General features: G+C 52.0%; 2 protein-coding genes across 2 annotated transcripts in view; one reads left to right on the top strand and one right to left on the bottom strand.

The window, feature by feature from the left end:
* The window catches only part of NSD1 (nuclear receptor binding SET domain protein 1), a 54,867-nt gene extending 41,547 nt beyond the window's left edge, over positions 1-13,320 (top strand). The window contains exons 19-23 of the mRNA XM_059483924.1: positions 238-354; positions 1,536-1,677; positions 2,090-2,196; positions 5,316-5,520; positions 8,461-13,320. Coding sequence (XP_059339907.1) covers positions 238-354; positions 1,536-1,677; positions 2,090-2,196; positions 5,316-5,520; positions 8,461-10,796 — 2,907 coding nt within the window. The 3' untranslated portion in view covers positions 10,797-13,320. The remainder of the gene's footprint in view (positions 1-237; positions 355-1,535; positions 1,678-2,089; positions 2,197-5,315; positions 5,521-8,460) is intronic.
* A 3,971-nt stretch (positions 13,321-17,291) lies between these two features.
* Positions 17,292-19,878, bottom strand: RAB24 (RAB24, member RAS oncogene family). Its single transcript, XM_059483926.1, has 8 exons — positions 19,714-19,878; positions 19,276-19,344; positions 19,098-19,176; positions 18,902-18,969; positions 18,724-18,823; positions 18,311-18,361; positions 18,148-18,210; positions 17,292-17,705 (listed from the first exon to the last, which is right to left on the bottom strand). Exons 1-8 carry the CDS (start codon positions 19,828-19,830, stop codon positions 17,641-17,643), a joined length of 612 nt encoding a protein of 203 aa, XP_059339909.1. The 5' UTR covers positions 19,831-19,878; the 3' UTR covers positions 17,292-17,640.
* Positions 19,879-19,938: the final 60 nt, after the last annotated feature.

The following is a 19,938-nucleotide window of genomic DNA, read 5'->3' on the forward strand; positions in this document are numbered from 1 at the left end:
CACAAAGAATAACCTGATGGTCACAGTTCTTTATTTAATTTAATTTGAGTTGTTTGAGCATGTGAAACAGATGTATGGTTCAGAGCTCTTGGTGAAGGTTATAGGCCAAACTGGCTGCAGAGCACAGGGAGAGATTTTTAGGAAGGAAACAGGAGCTGAGTTCTAGCATAAAGGTGGACGTCCTTCCATCCTGCAGATAATTTGTCTTGTCTTATCAGCTTGTTTTGTGTCTGGCAGGGTGAATTTGTTAATGAGTATGTTGGGGAGCTAATTGATGAGGAGGAGTGCCGAGCCCGAATCCGCTACGCTCAGGAGCACGACATTACCAATTTCTACATGTTGACACTGGATAAGGTATGTGCAAGGAATGTCCTGCCAGCATCCTGAACAGAAATAAAAAGATGGGAAGGAAGGCATGATGCTTCATGTAGCAAAAAGGTGCTAAGCATTGCTGATGAGCTGGTCAGCATTTCCTGTGAAATGACAAAATTAATTAATGTGTAATAGAGGAGCTTCAGGCTGGATTTCAGGGTTAGGAGGAAAGTCTGAACAGGCATTGCCTGAGTTTGTTCAGAAGAGGTGAGGACAGCTGTCTGAGGAACTGCAGATCCTACTTCAGCATAAGAGGCTGAATTTGGGAACATGGGGATCCTTCCCAGCAGCTGAACTTTGGAGAGCCCAGAACAGGGTTGGTGTGTGCCAGAAGAGGCATAAGTAAGTTATAGGCACAGCAAGACCTTCATCTGAGTTCAGATCTCAGGTCTTGCTGTTCTCAGTAGACTGATGGATTTAGTTACAGCCAGAGGGTTCCCAGTGGGTCCTGCAGGCCAGGTTGGTGCTATGAACTCCTGATTTTTAGAGGTTTAAGTGATTGTGTCAGCTGCTTTCCCCACTTTGTCACTCAGCCATGGAAAGATGAGAAAGAAACCATGAAAACAGACATGGGGAGGAAACTGTAGAGTGGGGGACAGGATAACAGTGACTGCTTTGTCTTTCCCCTCATCCTGCTGCAAGTTCACACTGACCATATCGTGTTCTCCTTGTATGGCTGATGGGGCACACCCAAATGTTAATATCTCCTCATTGCTACAAAAGCAAATCTCAGTTGCAGCTTTCCTCTCCTCTCCAGCCCCATTGCAAGCTGTGCACCAGTGTACCTCAGCTTGCACACTCTTCCTGTTTTCCTTCTATACACTGACATGTAAGAAATAGGAACTGCTGGTTTTGCTTTTAAGCAGAAATTGGGGCCTGGAACCACAAGCACTGCCTTGGAAGTGTGCTGGGGTGGTGTTTATCCAGCACTGATGCCACAGGGAGACTTTATTTCCCAGAAAGCCACAGTGGCACTGTCCTGGCTGTTTGGGAGAGTGTCTTTGTCCCTTGAAAGTGCTGTGTCTTTGAGGAGGAGGATGATGTGCAGGAGGCTGTACTGATGTGATCTGCCAGCCCTGGCCAGAGGCATCAGAGCTGGCTGATTGCAGCTGATGACAGATGATTGAAATGTGGTTTTCTGGGGGGTTTTTTTGCGATTCCAGGATCGAATCATTGATGCTGGGCCAAAGGGTAACTATGCTCGGTTCATGAACCACTGCTGCCAGCCCAACTGTGAGACTCAGAAATGGTGTGTGAATGGTGACACTCGGGTCGGGCTCTTCGCACTTGTAAATATCAAAGCTGGTAAGGAACGGCACCGTCAATGCCTGCTGTAGCCTCGGGGGATCTGTAAGGAAAAGGGAGGGTTTGTAGCTCTCTGGAAGGGGATTTAATTTTTATTTTCATTGTGGTATTCATGAGGCTGAACAGCAGCACTAACATAATGAAACACACACATGGTATCAGTGGAGGTTGATACAGGGCCCTGCTACAGGATCAATGCCCTTTTTAGCTGTAGAATCTGGTAGGGGAGAGGGTTTGTACTGAATTTTCAATCTACACAGATCTTTGGGGAGATTAATTGTTTGGTGTCCTTGTGTAGTGGTGGCAGTCATTTGTGACATTGTATTTTAAAAGTGCTTTTATTTTAGCAGTAAAACATTCTACTCTATAATTCATTAACAATTTGCTTGGTTTTGATCTGCTTTTGTGCCAGGGACTGAGCTGACTTTCAACTACAATCTGGAGTGTTTGGGAAATGGAAAGACTGTTTGTAAATGTGGTGCCCCAAACTGCAGTGGCTTCCTTGGAGTAAGGCCGAAGGTATGATGCATCCTTTAAGCTTTTGTTCCTCCAAATTGCCTCTTTGCATAGATGTGTATCAGTCATTGGTTGCAAAGGTTTCTGGTTGAAGAGATCATTTAAGTGTGGCCATGGGAACAGTGCTTGAAATGAGTTAAATATTCGAGTTTTCATTCTGAAAGCAAGTCTTAGTCTTCAGTTATCAGAGTTGCTATAAATAATAACAGGAAGCTTTATTTTACACTGGAAGAATAAAAGAAAGAGGGTGGGGTTTTTTTAATTTTTTTTTTTTAATTCTGCTTCTTATCATGACATTTTCCATAGCACTAGAGGAGCAAAGGACAGGCATGGGAAAGACTTCATTAGATAACCAAGAAAACACAACTCAGCCCGTTTCCCAAAGTAAAGGCTCCCAAAGTAAATTATGAGCATGCATGGAAGGCCAGCAAACTCGCATTCCTTCACACTGAAGTTGCTTTAGAGCCAGAAGGCTGCTACCTCACCATCTATTCTGCAGTAAAGTTCTTGGTTTTATTCTGGTTTTAATGAAATGACTGATTTTTACACATGAGACAGACATGAGAAATCTGCCATATCTGTAGTTGAAAAACCACCAGCTTTTAGAACTCACTGACTTTTTGAGGGCTTCGATTTGTAACTGTAATGTTGCAGAAACAGGAATTGATTTCAATTACCTCCTTGTGTGAGCTGGTTCTCAGTGGGAAAAGGAAATAACAGGAGCAGTTGGCCGAGTTCCCAGCTGTCACCCGCTAAATCTATGTCTCAGCTGTTGGTTTGTTACAAGTGCTTCACCAAATCAGCCTGTAATCCCTCTGCTCTGGCAGGTGGATCCTGCCATGCCCACTGTTAAGGGTTAAAAACCTCCAGCAGCAACAGTTGTTGAGCCCCATCAATATATAGAGAAGGTTTTATAAATTCTCCAGTGATTTAGTTCTTCAGAAAAAATTAACTTACAAAAATAAAAAATGGATGTCTTGAGAAGCTGACAGATGGGGGAGTGGCACATCTGATGTATTTAGCTCGTTTTTGGGTTGCAATTTAAAGTTCAATCGATTTTGTGCTGCCCCTGTGTTATACATGGTTTGACTGTCATTTTTGCCTTGAAATTGCAGGTTGCACGATGGAAATGAGAGAAAGGTGCCCTTTAGTTGGCATTCATGTTCCATTGTGATATCTGAGGCGACTCATTGCATCTTGATGAGATGGGCTAAGAAACAGTACCAAGACAACAATACCTTGGGGTGGTTTTTAAAAAAAAATTCTCACAATAGATGCATTTTTAAGCTTGCTGAAGATACAGCAAGACAAAACTGATTATACTCAAGTTCACTCTTAAAAATGCCTTCTAACTGGGAGTGTGGAGGAATGTTTGGGAGTCTATGGTACTGCAGGGAGCAAGTGGGAATCGCTTAGTCCAGCTGTTAGACCTCTCTTAGACATTCAAATTAGCTGTGAAGGGATTTTCTTGTTCTCTTTGTAATTAGATGGTTGAAAATCGGTGGCATAGTTTAGATGGAAGCATTTCAGTGCCTGCATTTTCAGTGATAAGAAAGGCCTGGCTTGTCCCCATTGTCAGGGGGAATGATGGTATGAAAGCAGAAACTTCCACGTGTGAAGGGGAAGGAAACAATCAAGAGATGTAACTCCTTGGTGACAGGAAAGCTGGATAGCCAACTGCAGAGTTCTGAAATTGTAGGTCTGGAGACCAAGGCTTTTAAATGTTTTGATGATGAAAATATTATGCACAATATTTTGGTAAAATAAAGGCTGTAAAAATTGCTTCACAGGCGTTGTCTCAGCACACAGAGATATCCTGCATGGAGAACACAGATTTGAGCACAAAGAGATGTAGAAAATGGCACAGAATTTAGCTCATGTCTCCTTAGATAAACTAAAGTGATGGTGCTTTGATAAGGTCAGGACTGGGTCAAGAAGCATCATCTTTGTGGAGCTGAGTGTTCCACACAATGGGAGGCTCATCCTGGCTGGAGGGGGAGTTGGAAGAGCAGGGTTGGAGGAAGCCTTAGGCCAGAGAAGAGAGCACTTGAACCATTTAGTTGCCTGTCCTGGGTCCATCTGTAGTTACTTCACGAATAATTTAACTGCGCTCATGATGCAGAGTTTGGTTGTCATTGCCATGGGAGAGTGAGAGGATGGGGCAGTTGCAAAGGAATAACTGAGTGTAGGGGGAATGGAGATTGGATATTCCACAGTACACACCTGGAGAGGTTAACAGCAGAAACAAATCCACCATGAGAAGGTCATGGCTGGGCAGTCGTGGTGGAGAAGGAGCCACTGTGCAGCTCAGCTGCCACAGCACTGAGCTGTGGTGTGACACAGTTGTGGAAAAGGCAAATGAGGGCAGTGCTTTGGGGGAATTTCCTGTTCTTTTGGCTAAGTGTTGATGTCTTTGTATGAGAGGTGTTATGTGAGGTAGCATGTGTAATTCTGTAACTTTTCTTTGGGATAAATATACTCAATAAGGGCAGAGAAAAGCCACTGGGAAGACTTGAGTGTGCAGACTGTGAACGTTTCAGTTTGCAAGCAGGAGAGTGTGACCCAGGGGTTTCTTCAGGGAGATAGAAAAGCTTCAGATGTTGAACTTAATGATCTTGGAGGTCTTTTCCAACTGTAAAAATTCTGTGATTCTGGTGCAGAAGGGCAGCATTGACACAAGAACAAATAGGTCTAAACTGACGACAGATAAATTCAGACTGAAAACGGAGAGGGAAGTGGTGAATGTGAAAAATGCAGGAAGGCCCTGAATAGACTCCTCATGAGTCATGTGTGCCAGGAGACCTGACTGCTTTGACCTGGAGAGTCTGGGAGAGGTGGCACGAGCTCAGTGACACCAGGCAGCCCCAGCTCCTCATTCTGCTGTTGCTAGTCATATAAATCCCATGTCCAGTCAAGCTTTGCTACATGATTTCCAGGCTGTTTCAGAATACCTGGGAGCAATTTGCTGTAGTAACTTGGCTCCAGATACCGAGCAGCACTAAAGATGCTGCACAGCTCTCAGTATAGCTGGCAGTGGGATTTGTGTCAGCAGGGTTTGCAGCAGCAAGGGAGCAGGTGGATGAGGCAAAGCCCTGTGTTAATCAACATCTGTTCACCCCCAGAGCCAGCCCAGCCTGAGCGAGGAGAAGTCCAAGAAGCTCAAGAGGCGGCCGCAGATGAAGCGCAGGTCGCAGGCGGAGGTGATGAAGGAGCGGGAGGACGAGTGCTTCAGCTGCGGGGACGGAGGGCAGCTGGTCTCCTGTAAGAAGTCAGGCTGCCCCAAGGTGTACCATGCTGACTGCCTCAACCTGACCAAGAGACCTGCAGGTCAGTGCTCTGCACAGCTGGGCTCTGCTTGGCTCACAGTGTTGGCTCTGGGTGTCCTGGGTGCTGCTCGTGACCTTGCACTCTATTCACAGCTTCTTAACATTTAGAGAAATCTTTCTCAATTAAGCAGATGTTGTTGCCCAGCCACCCCCACCCCTGGTTTGCACCGCACTGTGACTGCAAAAAGTTGCTGAAGGGGGAGTTGGTCCTGGCCTAAGAGATGGTGCTTGTGAACTGACCCCATTCTTGGGGCATGGCAGAGCATAATCCCAGCAATAGCTGAGGTATTGGTCATCACACTGGCTGTTTTCCCAAAGTTGAAGACAGTTGTGAGATCACTGGTGAGGAGAAGGAAAAGCAATGCTGGAAAATAGGAGTTAGAAAAGAATCTCTTAAATGTCTGAACAGCCATTAGCTCACACATAAGAGAACAGTACCAAAGCATATTCTAGTTTGTAGAGAAATGAGGGTAAAAATTTGAAATAAAAAATACTCAAAAAGTACAGTCCAGCCCTCCAGCCTGTTCCCCTTCTTTCCATTTGCAAAGTCTCTCCTAACAGCCGGACTTTAAAACACTAAGGATTGCCAGCTCTCTGATACTAATTTTTTTACATAGTGGAAGATTGTTGTCCCAGTCCTTTTCCGGCTTGTACAAACATAGCCTCAAGTTTTTATTCTTGATCTACTCTGGACTGTGTCCCACTTGCCTACACATTTTTTTAAAACTGGAATCAAGTATTTTAACAGCACTGTAGCCAAGGCCTTGCTTACTCTTGACAGAAGAGAATAATTATATTTTGTTTTTTGCATAAAATTCCTTCAGAAATGATGTTTTACTTGTTTTGCAAAAATAACTTATACTGGTGGAATGTTGATGGTTTGCTTTATCCTTCTTGAGTTTTCATCTTGATCCTTTTCTCATATTTATTTCTTCCTTTTGCAATCCTGTTTTTCACCTGTGTTTATTTAATTACACCTTGTTGGTGCAAGAGCATTTGTCCACTTTAAATTCTGAGCCTGTCCAACTGGATTTTTGCAGTCCCTTACAGGCTCGATGTTATCTACCTGTATGTGTAAGAGGATTTGCTGTTCTGCTTTCAGAAATTTAAATTATTGTACACATTAAATACATTCCTGAAGGGTGTAATTTGAAATGCCTTTTCAGTTTGCCACAAGACCATTAATAACTGTTTTTAGAGAATGATTTTCAGTCAGTTGTAGCAATTTTACTCTTTTTACACATAGGCAATGATTTTCATAGCCTGCTCCTCGGAGTATGATTCAGGACATGAAAGGTTCAGCACTTTCGGCTTCAAATGTTTCCTCTGCCATGGGCATTGCTGTCAAGTAATTGGAATTTCCTGCTTGTTTGCATGTTTGCTAATTGTGTGATCTTACTTCCAAGAGCTCTGGGCTGTCCCTGGAGAGGGTGCTTATTCATTAGACCATTTTATCCTGTCAAAGACCATTAGAGTGGTTTGAAAGGATTTATCCTTTCTGCAACAAAGGAGCAGGTTTTGACTTCTTTTACTTTCCATCTGTACAAATGACCTCTATAAGAACGGTCCCAGGGTCTTTGCAGTGTTGTGGGGCTCTCTGGGATGCTGCTGGTGCAGGGGGAGCAGTGACAGCCTGTGCTGCAGCACCATGAGCCAGGAGCAGGGGAGACCATGGGAAGTGTTAAACATCCTCACTTGGAAAAAAATGCTGAAAAATTGGGAAAGACACATAAGAGCAGCGTGCATATTCAGAGACTGGAACAGAAGCCTTGGACGGGCTTCAAAGGAGGGGAAAAACTTACTCTGTGTTGCCTTCAGCCCCAGGGGAGAAGCAGCGTGAGAGAGGGGAGTGGAGAGCTGCTGTTGCACAAGGCTAGGGAGCAAAGCCCACAGCTGCTCAGTGCTGTGCTGCAGGAGCCAGCCTCCATGAAAAGGAGCTGCTCCCTACAGCCACAGGTCTGTGGGCTTGGTTCAGGCAGGCTGGCAAGTGCTCTGGCCTGGCTGGTGGCTGTGATTGCCCTCTAGCTCAGAGCTCAGTGTCAGGGCTGCTCTGCAAGGAGCTGCTCCCCACAGCAAGGCAGGGAGCAGGAGAGATGGGGAATGTGGGGTGCTGGGAGAGCACAGACGCAGGAGGGGTATTTGGAAAAACATCTTTGCTCATCCTGTGGTCAGGAGCTCAGCGTGTACCTGGTTGTGTCCATGAACTGTGGAAGCATTTGGTGGAGCCAGACACAGCCTTGGCTGCGGGAGCAGGAGGCTGAGCCAGTGAGGTCATCTGCAAGTGAGGAAAGCAGCAGTCTCTGAAGTGTCATGTTGTGTTTTGCCTGCTGGTGGTGTTGGTCCTGATGGTCAGTAGGTTGTGTGAAGATGGAACTGCTGGGGGAGCAGCTTTGTTTTATCGTGGCCATACATGGCCAGAGGTTAAGGATGTTCCTTTGGGTTCAGAGACAATAGAAACATAGCCCTTGTGATCACTGCTCTCTCACTTCTTCTTTCTGAAAAACAGGAAGGGAGGTTTTTGACCCAGAATTAAAAGATGAATCTGACATGTTAGCTTAAAAAGTCCTTTGGGTGTAGTGCACAGATAGCTGCTGCTGTTTTCTGTGGAAGTCAGAGCTACAGAGATGTGCAAACTGAGGATGTCTGCTCCTCTCTAGACACCTCTGTTGGTTAGTGCTGTGCAGGAGCACAAGCCACATCAGGTCTGAGCTGATGTGGCTTGTGTTTGTCATGATTATCACTGCCCTTGCTGCTTCTGAGGATGCAGATTTGTGTTAATTGCATGTTGAGCTAAGGCAGAAACTGAAGAGGACATGTAGAATTGTATGTGGGTATTACAGGAGTGTTCTCACTTTCCCCTGAACTCCCTTTGCAGCAGCCTTTGTCTCTTGCCCCTGTCCCACTTCTAAGGTGTGTCTTTTCTCCCGTGTCTGTGCTGCAGGAAAGTGGGAGTGCCCGTGGCATCAATGTGACGTGTGTGGTAAGGAAGCAGCTTCGTTCTGCGAGATGTGCCCCAGGTCCTTCTGCAAGCAGCACCGGGAAGGAATGCTCTTCATCTCCAAGCTGGATGGACGATTATGCTGCACAGAGCATGATCCCTGTGGGCCTCACCCTCTAGAGCCAGGAGAAATTCGTGAGTATGCACCTCCCATAGAAGGCCTGACTAACGGCGAGGACACCCAGCCACCAGAGCAGGTGCCTGCAGAAACAGAGGCAGACACAGACCTGAGTGTTCAGCCCCTGGACAGCCTACCTCAGTCTGTGGCCCTCAGACTGCAGTCACCAGAAAAGCCCCCTGCTACCCTAGCGCTGAGGCTGCCTTCTTCAGACAAGCCCCCCACCACCCTTGCCCTGAGGTTGCAGCCATCAAACAAACCCCCTACCACTCTGGCCCTCAGGCTACCTTCACCAGACAAACCGCCTGCCACCCTGGCTCTGAGACTGCCGCCGTCAAATAAACCCCCCGCCACCTTGTCACTGAGGCTGAAGCCATCCAACAAACCCTCCACCACCCTCTCGCTGCGGCTTCAGCCTTCGGACAAACCTCCCACCACGCTGTCGCTCCGCCTGCAGCCCTCAGACAAGCCACAGGCCGCCCTGTCCCTGAGGCTGCAGTCAGAGAAGCAGCCCATCATTGTAGCGCTGCGGCCCCAGCAGCCCGACAAACCTGCCAGCAACGCCGTGCTCTGGCCGCTGGACGAGGCCTCCAGCGACGCCTCGCAGCCTCAGCTGCCCAGCAAATCTCCTCCAGGATCACCTCAGTCCCCGCTGGATGAGTCACTTGTCACTGCTGCTGACCTGCAGCTCCAGCTGGCAGATGAGACTCCTGATGCCCCCGAGGTTTTGGAGTTATCGGACGAGTCCCTCATTGACAGCAGGGTGCAGCAGCCCGAGCTGCTGGATGAGTTCCCTGTGAAATGCCTGCCTCCTCCACTGTCTGACAGACTCCTGGCCACCGTGGGGATGCTGCAGTCCCAGGATGAGCCTCCTGAGGCCGATCAGCTCCAGCCCCTGGATGATTCCTCTGCCCAGAGTCCGCAGCCACAGGCTGTGCAAGAGGCTTCCAGCTCTGTGGTGCCGCAGGTCCCAGAATTGGAGATGGCTTCCAGTCCTGAGGTGCTGTGGTCTGTTTCTGTTGAAAAAGTCCCAGACTCCCCAGTCTCACGGATCCTGCCCTCAGAGAAGGCTCCTGGATCAGCAGTACCACAATCCCCAACTCTAGAAAAGGCTTCCTTCTCTGGGGCAGTGCGGGTCCCAGACACAGAGAAGTCTCCCAGCTCTGGGTCACCCCGTCCCCTGCCTCCAGAGAAGGCTGCTGATTCGGGTGTGCCTCAGATCCTGCCCACAGAGAAGGCTCCCAGCTCAGGGCTGCCATGGCCCCTGTCTCCAGAGAAGGCCCCTGGCTCCCGGTCACCGCACGTCCTCCCCACGGAGAAGGGTCACAGCTCAGGGGCCCTTCGGCTCCCGCTCACACAGAAGTCTCTGTCCTCCGGGGTGCTGCGGCCCCTTCCTGCAGAGAAGGCTGCTGACTCCGGGGCCCTGCGAGTTCTTCCTTTGGAAAAGGCTCTCAGCTCTGGGGTGTCTCGGCCTCAGCTCTTGGAGAGGCCTCTCACTCTTACAGCCCCGTGGCCTCAGGCATCAGATAAGCTGGCTCCTGCTGTGGCTCCTCGGCCTCAGGCCTCGGACAAGCCTCTGGCTGCATCAGCTCCGAGGCTGTTGCTGTCGGAGAAGGCGCTGCGTCCCGTCGACCAGAACGCTCAGCTGAAGGAGAGAGGAGCCCCAGCCATGGAGCCGAGTCCCCAGCAGAAAGAGAGGACCATGTTAGCTGGGGAGCAAATCTCTTGGTCTGCTGGGAAGGTGGTGACACAGGTCGGACAAGTACCTTGGCCTACAGAGAAACTACAGACGCACGAGCAAAGCCACTGGTCCACCACGAAAACGCTGACGCCTGCGGAGCAGCCTTCCCGGACAGCAGAGAAACTACCAGAGCCAAGCCTTCAGCCCAGCTGGGAAGTGGCCTCAGCCCCCTCGGAGCAGAGCCCGTGGACATCAGAGAGATTGTGTGCATTCGAGCAGACCCCTCGGCCAGCCAGGGAAGCTCCCCCGGAGCAGATGCAGTGGCTCGTCACGAACGTTCAGGCAATCGATCAGATTGCTTGGCTGAGTGGAAAAGCACAGACTCCTCGGGGGCAGGACCCTTTGCCTGAACAAAACACAGCGCTAGCCCGTAACCAGGATTCTGTCTGTCGTGAGTTGGCTGACTCAGAGCCAAAGTGAGGTTGGTGAATATGGGAGGCAGGTTTCAGTCGTTTAATGTTTAGGGAGGGGGAATCTTTGTTTTGTTTTTTTTATTCACTTCCCTGAGCCCAGCCCCTAACCCATGCACATCCCATCCATATTCTCTTGTGACATGAGCAAGGACATTCTCTTAAATCTGAATCTGGCCCAGTCAAAGGGAGAGAGCATCTGTGACCTTTTCCTCTTCCTTTTACAAATGGTAAAGCTGAAATAAAGAGTCCACTCTGGGTAAAAATCTCCCAATTCCATTGAAATGGTCACATTACTGATCCAGCGTGTTCAAGCTCCAGGTTTGATTCGTAGGTGGGTTCCTAGGCACAGCCAGGGCCTTGCTCTTGTTACTGCATTTAAAGAAAATGGATCAGTCAGGCTGCCCTGGCACTGGAGATGTTTCAGGGATCATCTGGTGAGCAGTCAGGTGTGTATCCTTGCCAGACTCCAGAAGCAGGGAAGGGATTTTATGTCACCTGCCCAGGTCTCTGTCCCTGCAGGGCGTTGCTTTATGAGGTTTGTCCGTGTGTTTACTGGGACATGCTGTGTGTGTGGTTTGCTCAAGGACAGGGATCGTCTCCAGTGAGATGGGACAGGAGCTCCTGCACTTGCTCAGTGCAGTTTTCTCCAGCAATAGGCCAATAGGCAGTATCCATTCAGGCTCCTTTTTTACAGAGCTTTTTGTCCAGGCCCAAGAAGTGGGAAATCTGGAGGAAGTCAGGGAAAAGAGATCTTGGAAGAAGTCATCTGGGAGTCTTTTCATTCTTGTGTCTTAATCCTTTAGCACAGGACACACGGAGTGTTTTCCTGCACTTGACAACGTAGTGACCCATAAAGTAGCAATAGCAGAGCAGAGTGGGTTCCTGGAGGTGCTGAGCACTGCCCTGCCAGGGGCACAGCGCTCCCTTTCCAATTTCCATCCAGTCTCTTCTAGACCTGTGTTGTCAGCGTGAGCCAGCGGACTGAGCAGTCCTTTCTCCCTTTGCCTCAGATGTGTTCAGAACACGTTCCCATCACACCTGGTGTTGCCAGCAGCAAGCCAAGCCTGTCCTGCTCACTGCACAGAGGCAAGGGTGCCCTAGCTGGATCGGGACCCATCTCAACACTTTCCCCTTGTGTAGCTTCTGGCTTAACTCTTCTACAACCAAAGGAGACTTGAATTAACTGGACTGTGTTGGTGTGCATGTGTGTGTGCGCGTGTGCGTCCATCCAACTGAATTGTAGTTCTCACACTGGAACACGGTGGGCTCCAGCAGCTGCCTGGCTTTCTGTTTTTCTCTTCTCCCTTTTACAGTGAAGGCGATGTTTAGTACCTGGTGGTCATCGAGCTGGTGTCCAGACTAGGCCTGCTGAAAGCCGCTCACTCAAGCGTTGAGGCAGAAGTTGGTGTGGCTGTGGTGCTCGTGGGGCAGGCAGTAGAGTCCCAGGGACCTGCAGCAACTCGTGACCACCGGCACCCTCGCAGGCAGGAGGAGGACAGGCCTCCTTTGGTGGCACTGCCTGGCCTGGATAGGGTTGGTGTCCTGCCAAGGAAACGCTGCTGACCAGCTTTTTCCCACTCTCACAACACATTACCTCTGTAATTACCTGAGCTCCACCGATCTGGGGCCGCAGCCTCGGATCTCCGTGCCGCCGCCAGACCCTTGCGCAGCTCCAGTGTGTGTGTCCTTCTCCTTCTCCTTCCAGGCAGATCCACAGCCCCTCCCCAGGAAGGGAGAGTTCAGCCCCCTGCTGACCTCCTTCCTCCAGCATGGGAGCAGGTCCTTGTTCCCACCTGGCTTGCAAGTGCCTGCTGCTCCCAGAGCAGACAGTCATGAGCTTTGCAGTTTTCTATGAAGGGAGGCAGACACCTGTACCAAGACAAATCCTGATCCGTTCTCATTTCCTGATGTGTGCACCCTGAGACAACGTCCTGCTGTAGAGGCCGGGCGTGCTGGGCACAAGGGGACATTACCAGTGCTATCTCTTCTCTAGTCCGAATCATTTCAGATCTTTGTAGAATAGCTCACAACTTGGAAAAGCTTTATGGCTTATGGAAACTTACTTGTTTAATGTTTTTTTTCCGGGAAGACTGGCAGGTCAGTTCCTGCTTGCTGCTGAAACTAGGGAAATGCAAGCAGCTTGCATTTCTGTGTGACTGCTCCACAAAGGGAATCAGGACAACTCAGATCCATTGAGAGAGATTACCTTAAGGGCATTCATTAAGGTTTTTAAACAAAAATAAAAAAAAAAAAATGGCGTTCAGTATATTAAGTATTTATCATGTGTGAGAAGGAAAATAAATCTTGAATTTACATTTATAAACCTTCCCATGAGCTGGACATAGTCATGTAGATTGTGTAAGTAGGGTTTCCTCAGTGCCAGCACCCAGCTAGCTCCCACTGTAACCAGAGAGGTCTCTGCACTGCTCTGTCCACCTCCGCTTCGCATTGTCACGTGTTAACTAGTTACTTGTTTCATGAAAAAATAAACTGTGAATATTTTTGGTGCAGGCTTTTTTAAATCTGTAAAATGGAGAAGTTCTCAGTGAATTCTCACAAGAGCAGGTTTGAAAAAAAAATCACTTCTATAAATCGCGGGCTCACGTGGCAGGGTGAGGCTCATGGCAGCAGCCACCCTTCATGCCAGCAGGTGCTTTCCCAAAAGCTTTTTTGGAGCAGTGAACGTGGATTAAACCTTTGCATGGCATTTTCCACAGCCTACTTTATTGCAGCTACTGTACCCTGTCTCTCTTCTTGTCTCCCTTTTCCACAAGGATCCAGGTTTCTGGCTTCTTATCTTGCAGCTGCTGTTGGGAAGTTGAGTTCAGCTTAGCTCGGAGGCTGCTTGGCTAAACTGGTGTTGAGGAACTTGATTGAAGGAGGAAGCCAGGAAGCTGCTCTTCCCTCTTTGCTCTTGCTGGAGCCTTGGGTGATGCTCTGTCAGATCAGGAGGGAGTTGTGGTGCTTTGGGGAGTCTGGGCTTTTCTGGGTCACGTAGACAAGGCTTGACCAGCTGTAGAGAGAGGTCCCAGCAGCTCTGCCCTTGTCCAGCCTGCCCTCATCAGGGAGCAGGAGCTGGGGAACAGCTTCAGGCAGCAAAACCCTTGTGAAGGAAATGTGGGCATCTTCTGTACTCGAGGTTACAGGTGACTCACTGTGGTGGCAGCTGGCAGCACTGCCTTGGAGGAGGAGAGGGACATGTCTGTTTTGAAGCAGTTGGGTTTGTTTGCTGCCATTTGTTGCTGCCTTCAGAATTCAGCCAGTTTGAATCACGAGGGCTTTTAAAAGTAGAGGGTAGAGGCAAAGTAACCCATTCCCCTGGCAGACTCTGTGGGAGACACTGCTGCAGCCTCGTGCTGGGCTCAGACCTGTGCAACAGCTCCATGCCAAGGCTGTGATGCTCTTGCTGGGTTGGAGGGATCCAAGCACCTGGTCACTTAGTCCTGGGTCAGCCCTAATTGCACCCCAGGTGGGTGAGAGGTGACTCCTGTGTTGATTCACTGCTGTGGAGCACTGTAGAGGGAGAATCAAGGGTGTAATTATCTCTGTCCCTTCCTTGGTGTCCCACGATGGCTCACAGGAATTTTCCAGACTCATTCCTGGTAGGAGTAGCTCACTCTTCCCATTTCTGAAGGGGATGCAGGCTCTGCTCCTGTGCGAACACTTTGTTGGTCACCATCCCTGCTGGCCCTGCTCAGAGCAGTGGGCTGTGGCCTCCACCCCACTGGAGGACCCACTTTAGTGGGCAGGAGAGTCCCAGGTGTCCTTTGTGACAGAGGAGCCCTGATGAGGGGTAACAGCAAGGTCAAGGCCTTGTGCCCTGTGGGGATGAGGGTTACAGAGGAGGAGCCAGCACGGGGTGTGTGGGATGTGTGGGCAGGATGAGGGGAGCAGGCACAGGCCACTGTTCTGCAGGGCTTGTCCCATCTTCCCCAGTGCCCACAGTCAACCAGGGCTCTGGTGAATCTAGCAGGAGAGTTATCACTGTAAGGAATAATCAACTCACCTACTGCACGTCTGCAGATGCAAATTAGCTCATGGTAGCTTGCTTTATTGCTGTTCTCCAGTTAAACTTTTCCTATTTAACAAAAAAAAGCTCCACAGGAACCAGAGTCACTTCAATACACAAAGCATCTGGGTGGTACTGTGGGAGCACGTGTTAATTCAGGGTTAAACCCCTGCAGGCAGAGGCTCTGAAGGCGTGGCTGGTGTTAGAGTTCAGGAGATAAGAGAGATGATTGAATGTAAAGGACATTAAAGAACTAAGGTGAGACAGTGCATCTGCTGGAAAAGCTTCAGCTTAGTTTCACAGAAAACAAAAACGGATGAGAAAGAAAAAGCAGCCCTAACTTTGATGCTCTTGGCAGTGTGTTCGCCCTGAGCATGCTCTGGGTGTGCCCAGCTCGTATCTGGACACCACAACCAGTGTTGTGACAGGGCAAGGGGAGTTTGAGAAACTTCAGACCTTCAAGACCTTCTGTTTATTTTTAATTTCAGCCTTAACTTCTGACTTTGCTTGATGTTTGGAATAACCATAATTGTAACCTGCTTGTAATGTGCTTTGCCCTAAATTACTGATGAGGCTTTTTTGCCTTTGCTAGCCAGTGAGTGTTAAAGCAAAGTGGCAAATCGTGCAGCTACTCTGAAAGTATGGGGGGGATGCTGTGTTTGATCTCCCAGGCTTTGCCCGTGCTATTACCCACCCTCCTGTGATAGTGATAACGCTGGTGGCAGCATTTGCAGCCAAGGCTGCTCCTCCTGCAGCAGCACAGCTGGGCTGATGGGTGCTTGGGGCTCCCAGGGCCTGGGACACGGGACACTGGAGCTTGGGGACTGCTCTGCCACACGCCTGGCTTCAGCAGGAGTCTCACCTGTGGGGTGGCAGTGCCCTTGTTTAGCAGGAGATGGGAGGGTGCAAGATTCCTGCTCCGGGTCCTACAAAAGTGATGTGAGCAAAGTTTGGTGCCAGGGGAACAGGACAGGTTGTGTGAGCTCGGGCTGGAGGAGCAGCAGTGATGGACAGTCCCTACAGCACTGAATCTACCTCCTAGGGAAATCTGAGAAATGGGTGTTGCTATGGCCTATTTCAAGGTAAAGTTTTAATCATGTTTGCCCTTGGCAAAGCCCTTGGGCTATTGTGGTGCTATTGTAAACCGTTGGCAGCTTAGCACAGTAGGGCTGGACTCACGGCTCCTGGCCCATGGGCTGGGGCTTCTTGGCCAGCTGATCCCATCCCCCTGGAGCTGGGGCCGGGCTTCAGCACTCCTTGTGACTGAAACAGGGCAAGGAGTGACTTGGTTCCTTCAGTTTATGGTGGTGTTGAGACTAAACCAGTGTGCCACTGAGCCCCTGGGGAGCCCGTGGAGCCACGTGAAGCAAGCAGGCATCTGCTACTGCATGTTCTTCGTGTCCGTTTGGTACTGAGCTGGTTTCAGTTTTTGTTTCTTTTTCTGATGTTTCCGAGTTGTTGACTTCAAGGAACTGGGTTTTGTGTATTTTTTGTAGACACTGGGAACTTGTTGAAAGGAAAAGCAGCAAGCACCGGGAGGCTCAAGGTGGAGCGTGGCTGGAGCTGGTGGCCCCGGCTGGTGTGGGTGGGAGGTGAGATGTGAGATGTGTTGGCAGCAGGGGGGCAGGCTGGAGGGGCCCTGGAAGCCTTTCAGCAGTGGCGCTCCCAGCCCTGCATATCCGTGGTGCTGAGCTCACTGCCCCACCAGCCTGCTCGCCCCCGAGACACTGACCATGCTGGGCACCGTGCCTCGCTGGTAATGTCCCCTGCCACCCTCCAGCACTGTGTGCTCACAGCTGGGGACCTGGCTGCCAGCTGGCCGACGGCCCTGGGGAAGGGGGCTGCCCACTGCCCCTTCCTCACTGCCTGGGGACATGGCGGGACACTCATGGCAGCAGTGTAATTTGTGCTGGAGCCATGAGAGGTTTGCTTGTGGGAAGAACCTCGGTGTGAGCAGCCCCATGCTGCCTTCCTTCCCCTCCGAGGTCTGCTGCCCACAGGGTGGTGGTGAATGGGGGTCCCCCACAGGGTCCTGTTCTGCAGGCTCAGGCAGAGGGAAACACATCAGGAGTCGAGGATCCCAGCCAAGGCAGAGGCCAGTGCCAGAGCACTGCAGGGGGCACAAAGGGGTGCTCAGCCCTGGCCTGGAGTCATCTGTCAGTTGTAAGAAGGAATGCCAGAGCAGGTGAGAGTAAACTACATATTTCCAGCATGTATATTATTTTTAGAAGAGGGAGAGGGGAGAGTCTTGGACCATTGATTACTTTCATTTTGCTCCCCTTAGACTGTTGGCTGTGTATGTGAAACTTATCATGAAAAGAGGGTTGCCCTGCCCAGGTGCTCCCAGAACATGTACTGTAATTCTTTGTATATAGAAGAAAAATTACTGTAAAGTAAAGTTTAACTTTACTCTCGATGTCCTCTTGTGGTTTGTCTTGCTGAGTGGGGGGAGGCAGGGAAGGGAGAGCCCTGAGGGCCTGGCGCGCAGGGGGGTATGGCTCAGACCACAACGCGTTTTATTTACATTGTACACCTCGAGAGAAGACGCTTAAATAAATCTGCAAAGAATCGAGCATCTCTGAGAGAATAAGTTACTGGCCACCGCTGGGCCACCACGGCTCCCACAAACACCACAGGTGGCAGGGAGGGGGTGCCCAGAGTGACAGTCCATGGTTCCTGGGAGGGCACGGCAGAGCTGTGCCGCTCTGTGTGCCAGGAGAGCAGTCCGGAGGCTGGGCTGGAGCCAGGCCCAACAGCTAAAACACAGCAGGTAAAAACCCGGAGCAGTCCGGTGAGCGCCAGCTGCCCGTCTGCAGCAGCAATTCCCTTTTGGCACGGGGGCTCAGTGGTGGCAGCAGCTGTAGAAGTAGGGACTGTTCCTCTGGCTCAGGTTGACACCCTTGTCCTCTGGAAGAGAGCGTGAGCGGTGGGCTGCTGGCACGTCCACGCCACCAAAGCTGCTGGTCCCAGCTGTGGGCAGGTGCCCTGGGGAGGGTTTGGTGCCCCATAGAGAAGTGCTGAGGTTCAGGGTCATGGCATGGCTCACACAGCACGGCCCAGCCCAGGGCAGGAGGCACAGCCAGGCTGAGCATGCCTGGGCAGGCCTGGTCCTGCAGCCCAGCAAGGCTCCTGGCTCCCAAAGGCCACCATGAGCCAGCTGGGTGGATGTGCTGAGCCCGGCCTGAGCAGGCAGGAGGATGCTGTGATAGAACTCAAACTCTGTGAGACAATCCCTGGCATGGAGCCACAGCAGCCCCAAGGGAAGCAGTGCCAGACCCCCAGAGCTCATGCTCTGCACCCAGAGGCACAGGGAAGGGTGCCAGGGGAGGGCCAGGTCCCTCCTACTCACCTGTCATCACCTGAAAGGCGGAGAAGTTGACGTAGTCCTCGGCCACCTTTTGGAACAGCTCATCTGGAGGCAGAGGAGGCATGGCACGTGTGGGTGCCCCCCTGGCAGGCAGAGCCCCCAGCCCTGCTCAGCCAGGACACAGCCCCAGCAAAGAGGTACTCACCCACGCTCTGGCCCGTTTTACTGGAGGTCTCAAAGAGGTCTGCTTTGATTTCTGAAATGAGGGCCCAGGTTGGCACTTGCTGCAGGTTCAGCAGATACAGCTCCATGGGCACGTCTGCCCCAGAGTCACCCCTTGGGCACAGCTGCTGACAGCAGGCTGGCAGGGACACAGGGCAGGGCTCCCGGCCCCTTGGCCCAGCTGGCCACGAGCCTGCCCCTGTCAGGACACGCTGTGCCCAGGGAGGTCCCTGGCAGAGCCCGTGCCTCACCATACAGGGAGCCCCAGTGCCATTGGACCTGCTGCGGGCCCACGGCAAGGGCAGAGCTCCTCGTGTGGGAAGAGCAGCTCAATCCTCCCTCACTCCCCACCCACTCAAAGCTCCTGGGCCCGGGAAGGGCCAGCACGGCCCGTACCATCAGCGTAGTCCTGCGCGTCGTGGAAGTCAACCCCCCTCTTCCTCCTGTCCTCCTCCAGCAGGTCGCTCTTGGTGCCACACAGGTAGATCCGGCAGCCCTGCGGCAGGAACAGGGATGGGAGGGATGGTCCCCACCACCAGCCCCCCTTGTCCTCACAGCCCCCAGACCCCCGTACCTCCTCACAGTTCTGCAGCTCGTTCACCCAGAACTTGGCTCGCTGGAAACTGCCACTGTCGGTGAGATCTGGGGGGAGCAATCGGGTCTGGTGACACTGCCCCTCAGTGCCCGACCCACCGGTGTCACCACCACCACCCCAGCCCGGGCCCTTTGCCCCCTCCAGCTCCTTCCCCTTCCATTCCCCGTGCCCTTACCGTAGCAGACCACGGCAGCCCGGGCTCCCCGGTAGTAGATGCGGCTCATGGCCTCATAGCGCTCCGAGCCCGCCGTGTCCTGCGGGCGACAGGCAGGTGACAGGCTCGGAGGGTCTCGGGTCCCTCACCAGGGGTGGCAAGGGATGTCAGCGGGGCACTGGCACAGCCCTGCACTTACCCATATGCCCAGGGTCACGGTCTGGTCCCCCACAGTCATCACCTTGGCCACAAAAGCGGCTCCGATCGTCTGCAAGCGAAGCAAGAGGAGCGGTGGGAACCGGCCCGGGCATGCGGGGGCACCTGTCCTGGCAACACGGTGGAAACCGGGGCAGGGACACGGGGGAATTCACCCGAAGCATGCGGAAAGAGGCTGAGACACGCGGGGACCGACCCGCGGCGGCGGGAGGGATGTGGCGGGTCCCAGCCCGGACACGGCGGGGACAACGCGAGGGGACGCCGTCCCACAGACATGGGTGGCAGCATCCCGGGGACACGGCGCGGAAACGGGGGGACCACGGGCAGGACGAGGGGGGGCCACGCGAGGGGCTCATCCCGGGGAGGCGAGGGAGACGCGGGGGCGCCACGCCGGGGCCGCGCGGTGCCGGGTGTCACTCACGTTCTGGTAGGGCCCGGCGCGGAAGCGGCCGTGGGCGCAGCGCTCCACGAGGCTGCTCTTGCCCACGCCCTCCTGCCCCAGCAGCACCACCTTGGCGTCCACCCGCCTCCCGCTCATCCTCGCGCCGCCGCCGCCGCGGGGCGGGGCCGCACCGGGCGGGGCGGGGCCGGAACCGGGCGGGGCGGGACCGGAACCGGGCGGGGCGTGCCGGAAGTGCGCAGTGCG

Source organism: Ammospiza nelsoni, chromosome 16, assembly GCF_027579445.1.
Source record: "Ammospiza nelsoni isolate bAmmNel1 chromosome 16, bAmmNel1.pri, whole genome shotgun sequence".
NCBI lineage: Eukaryota > Metazoa > Chordata > Aves > Passeriformes > Passerellidae > Ammospiza > Ammospiza nelsoni.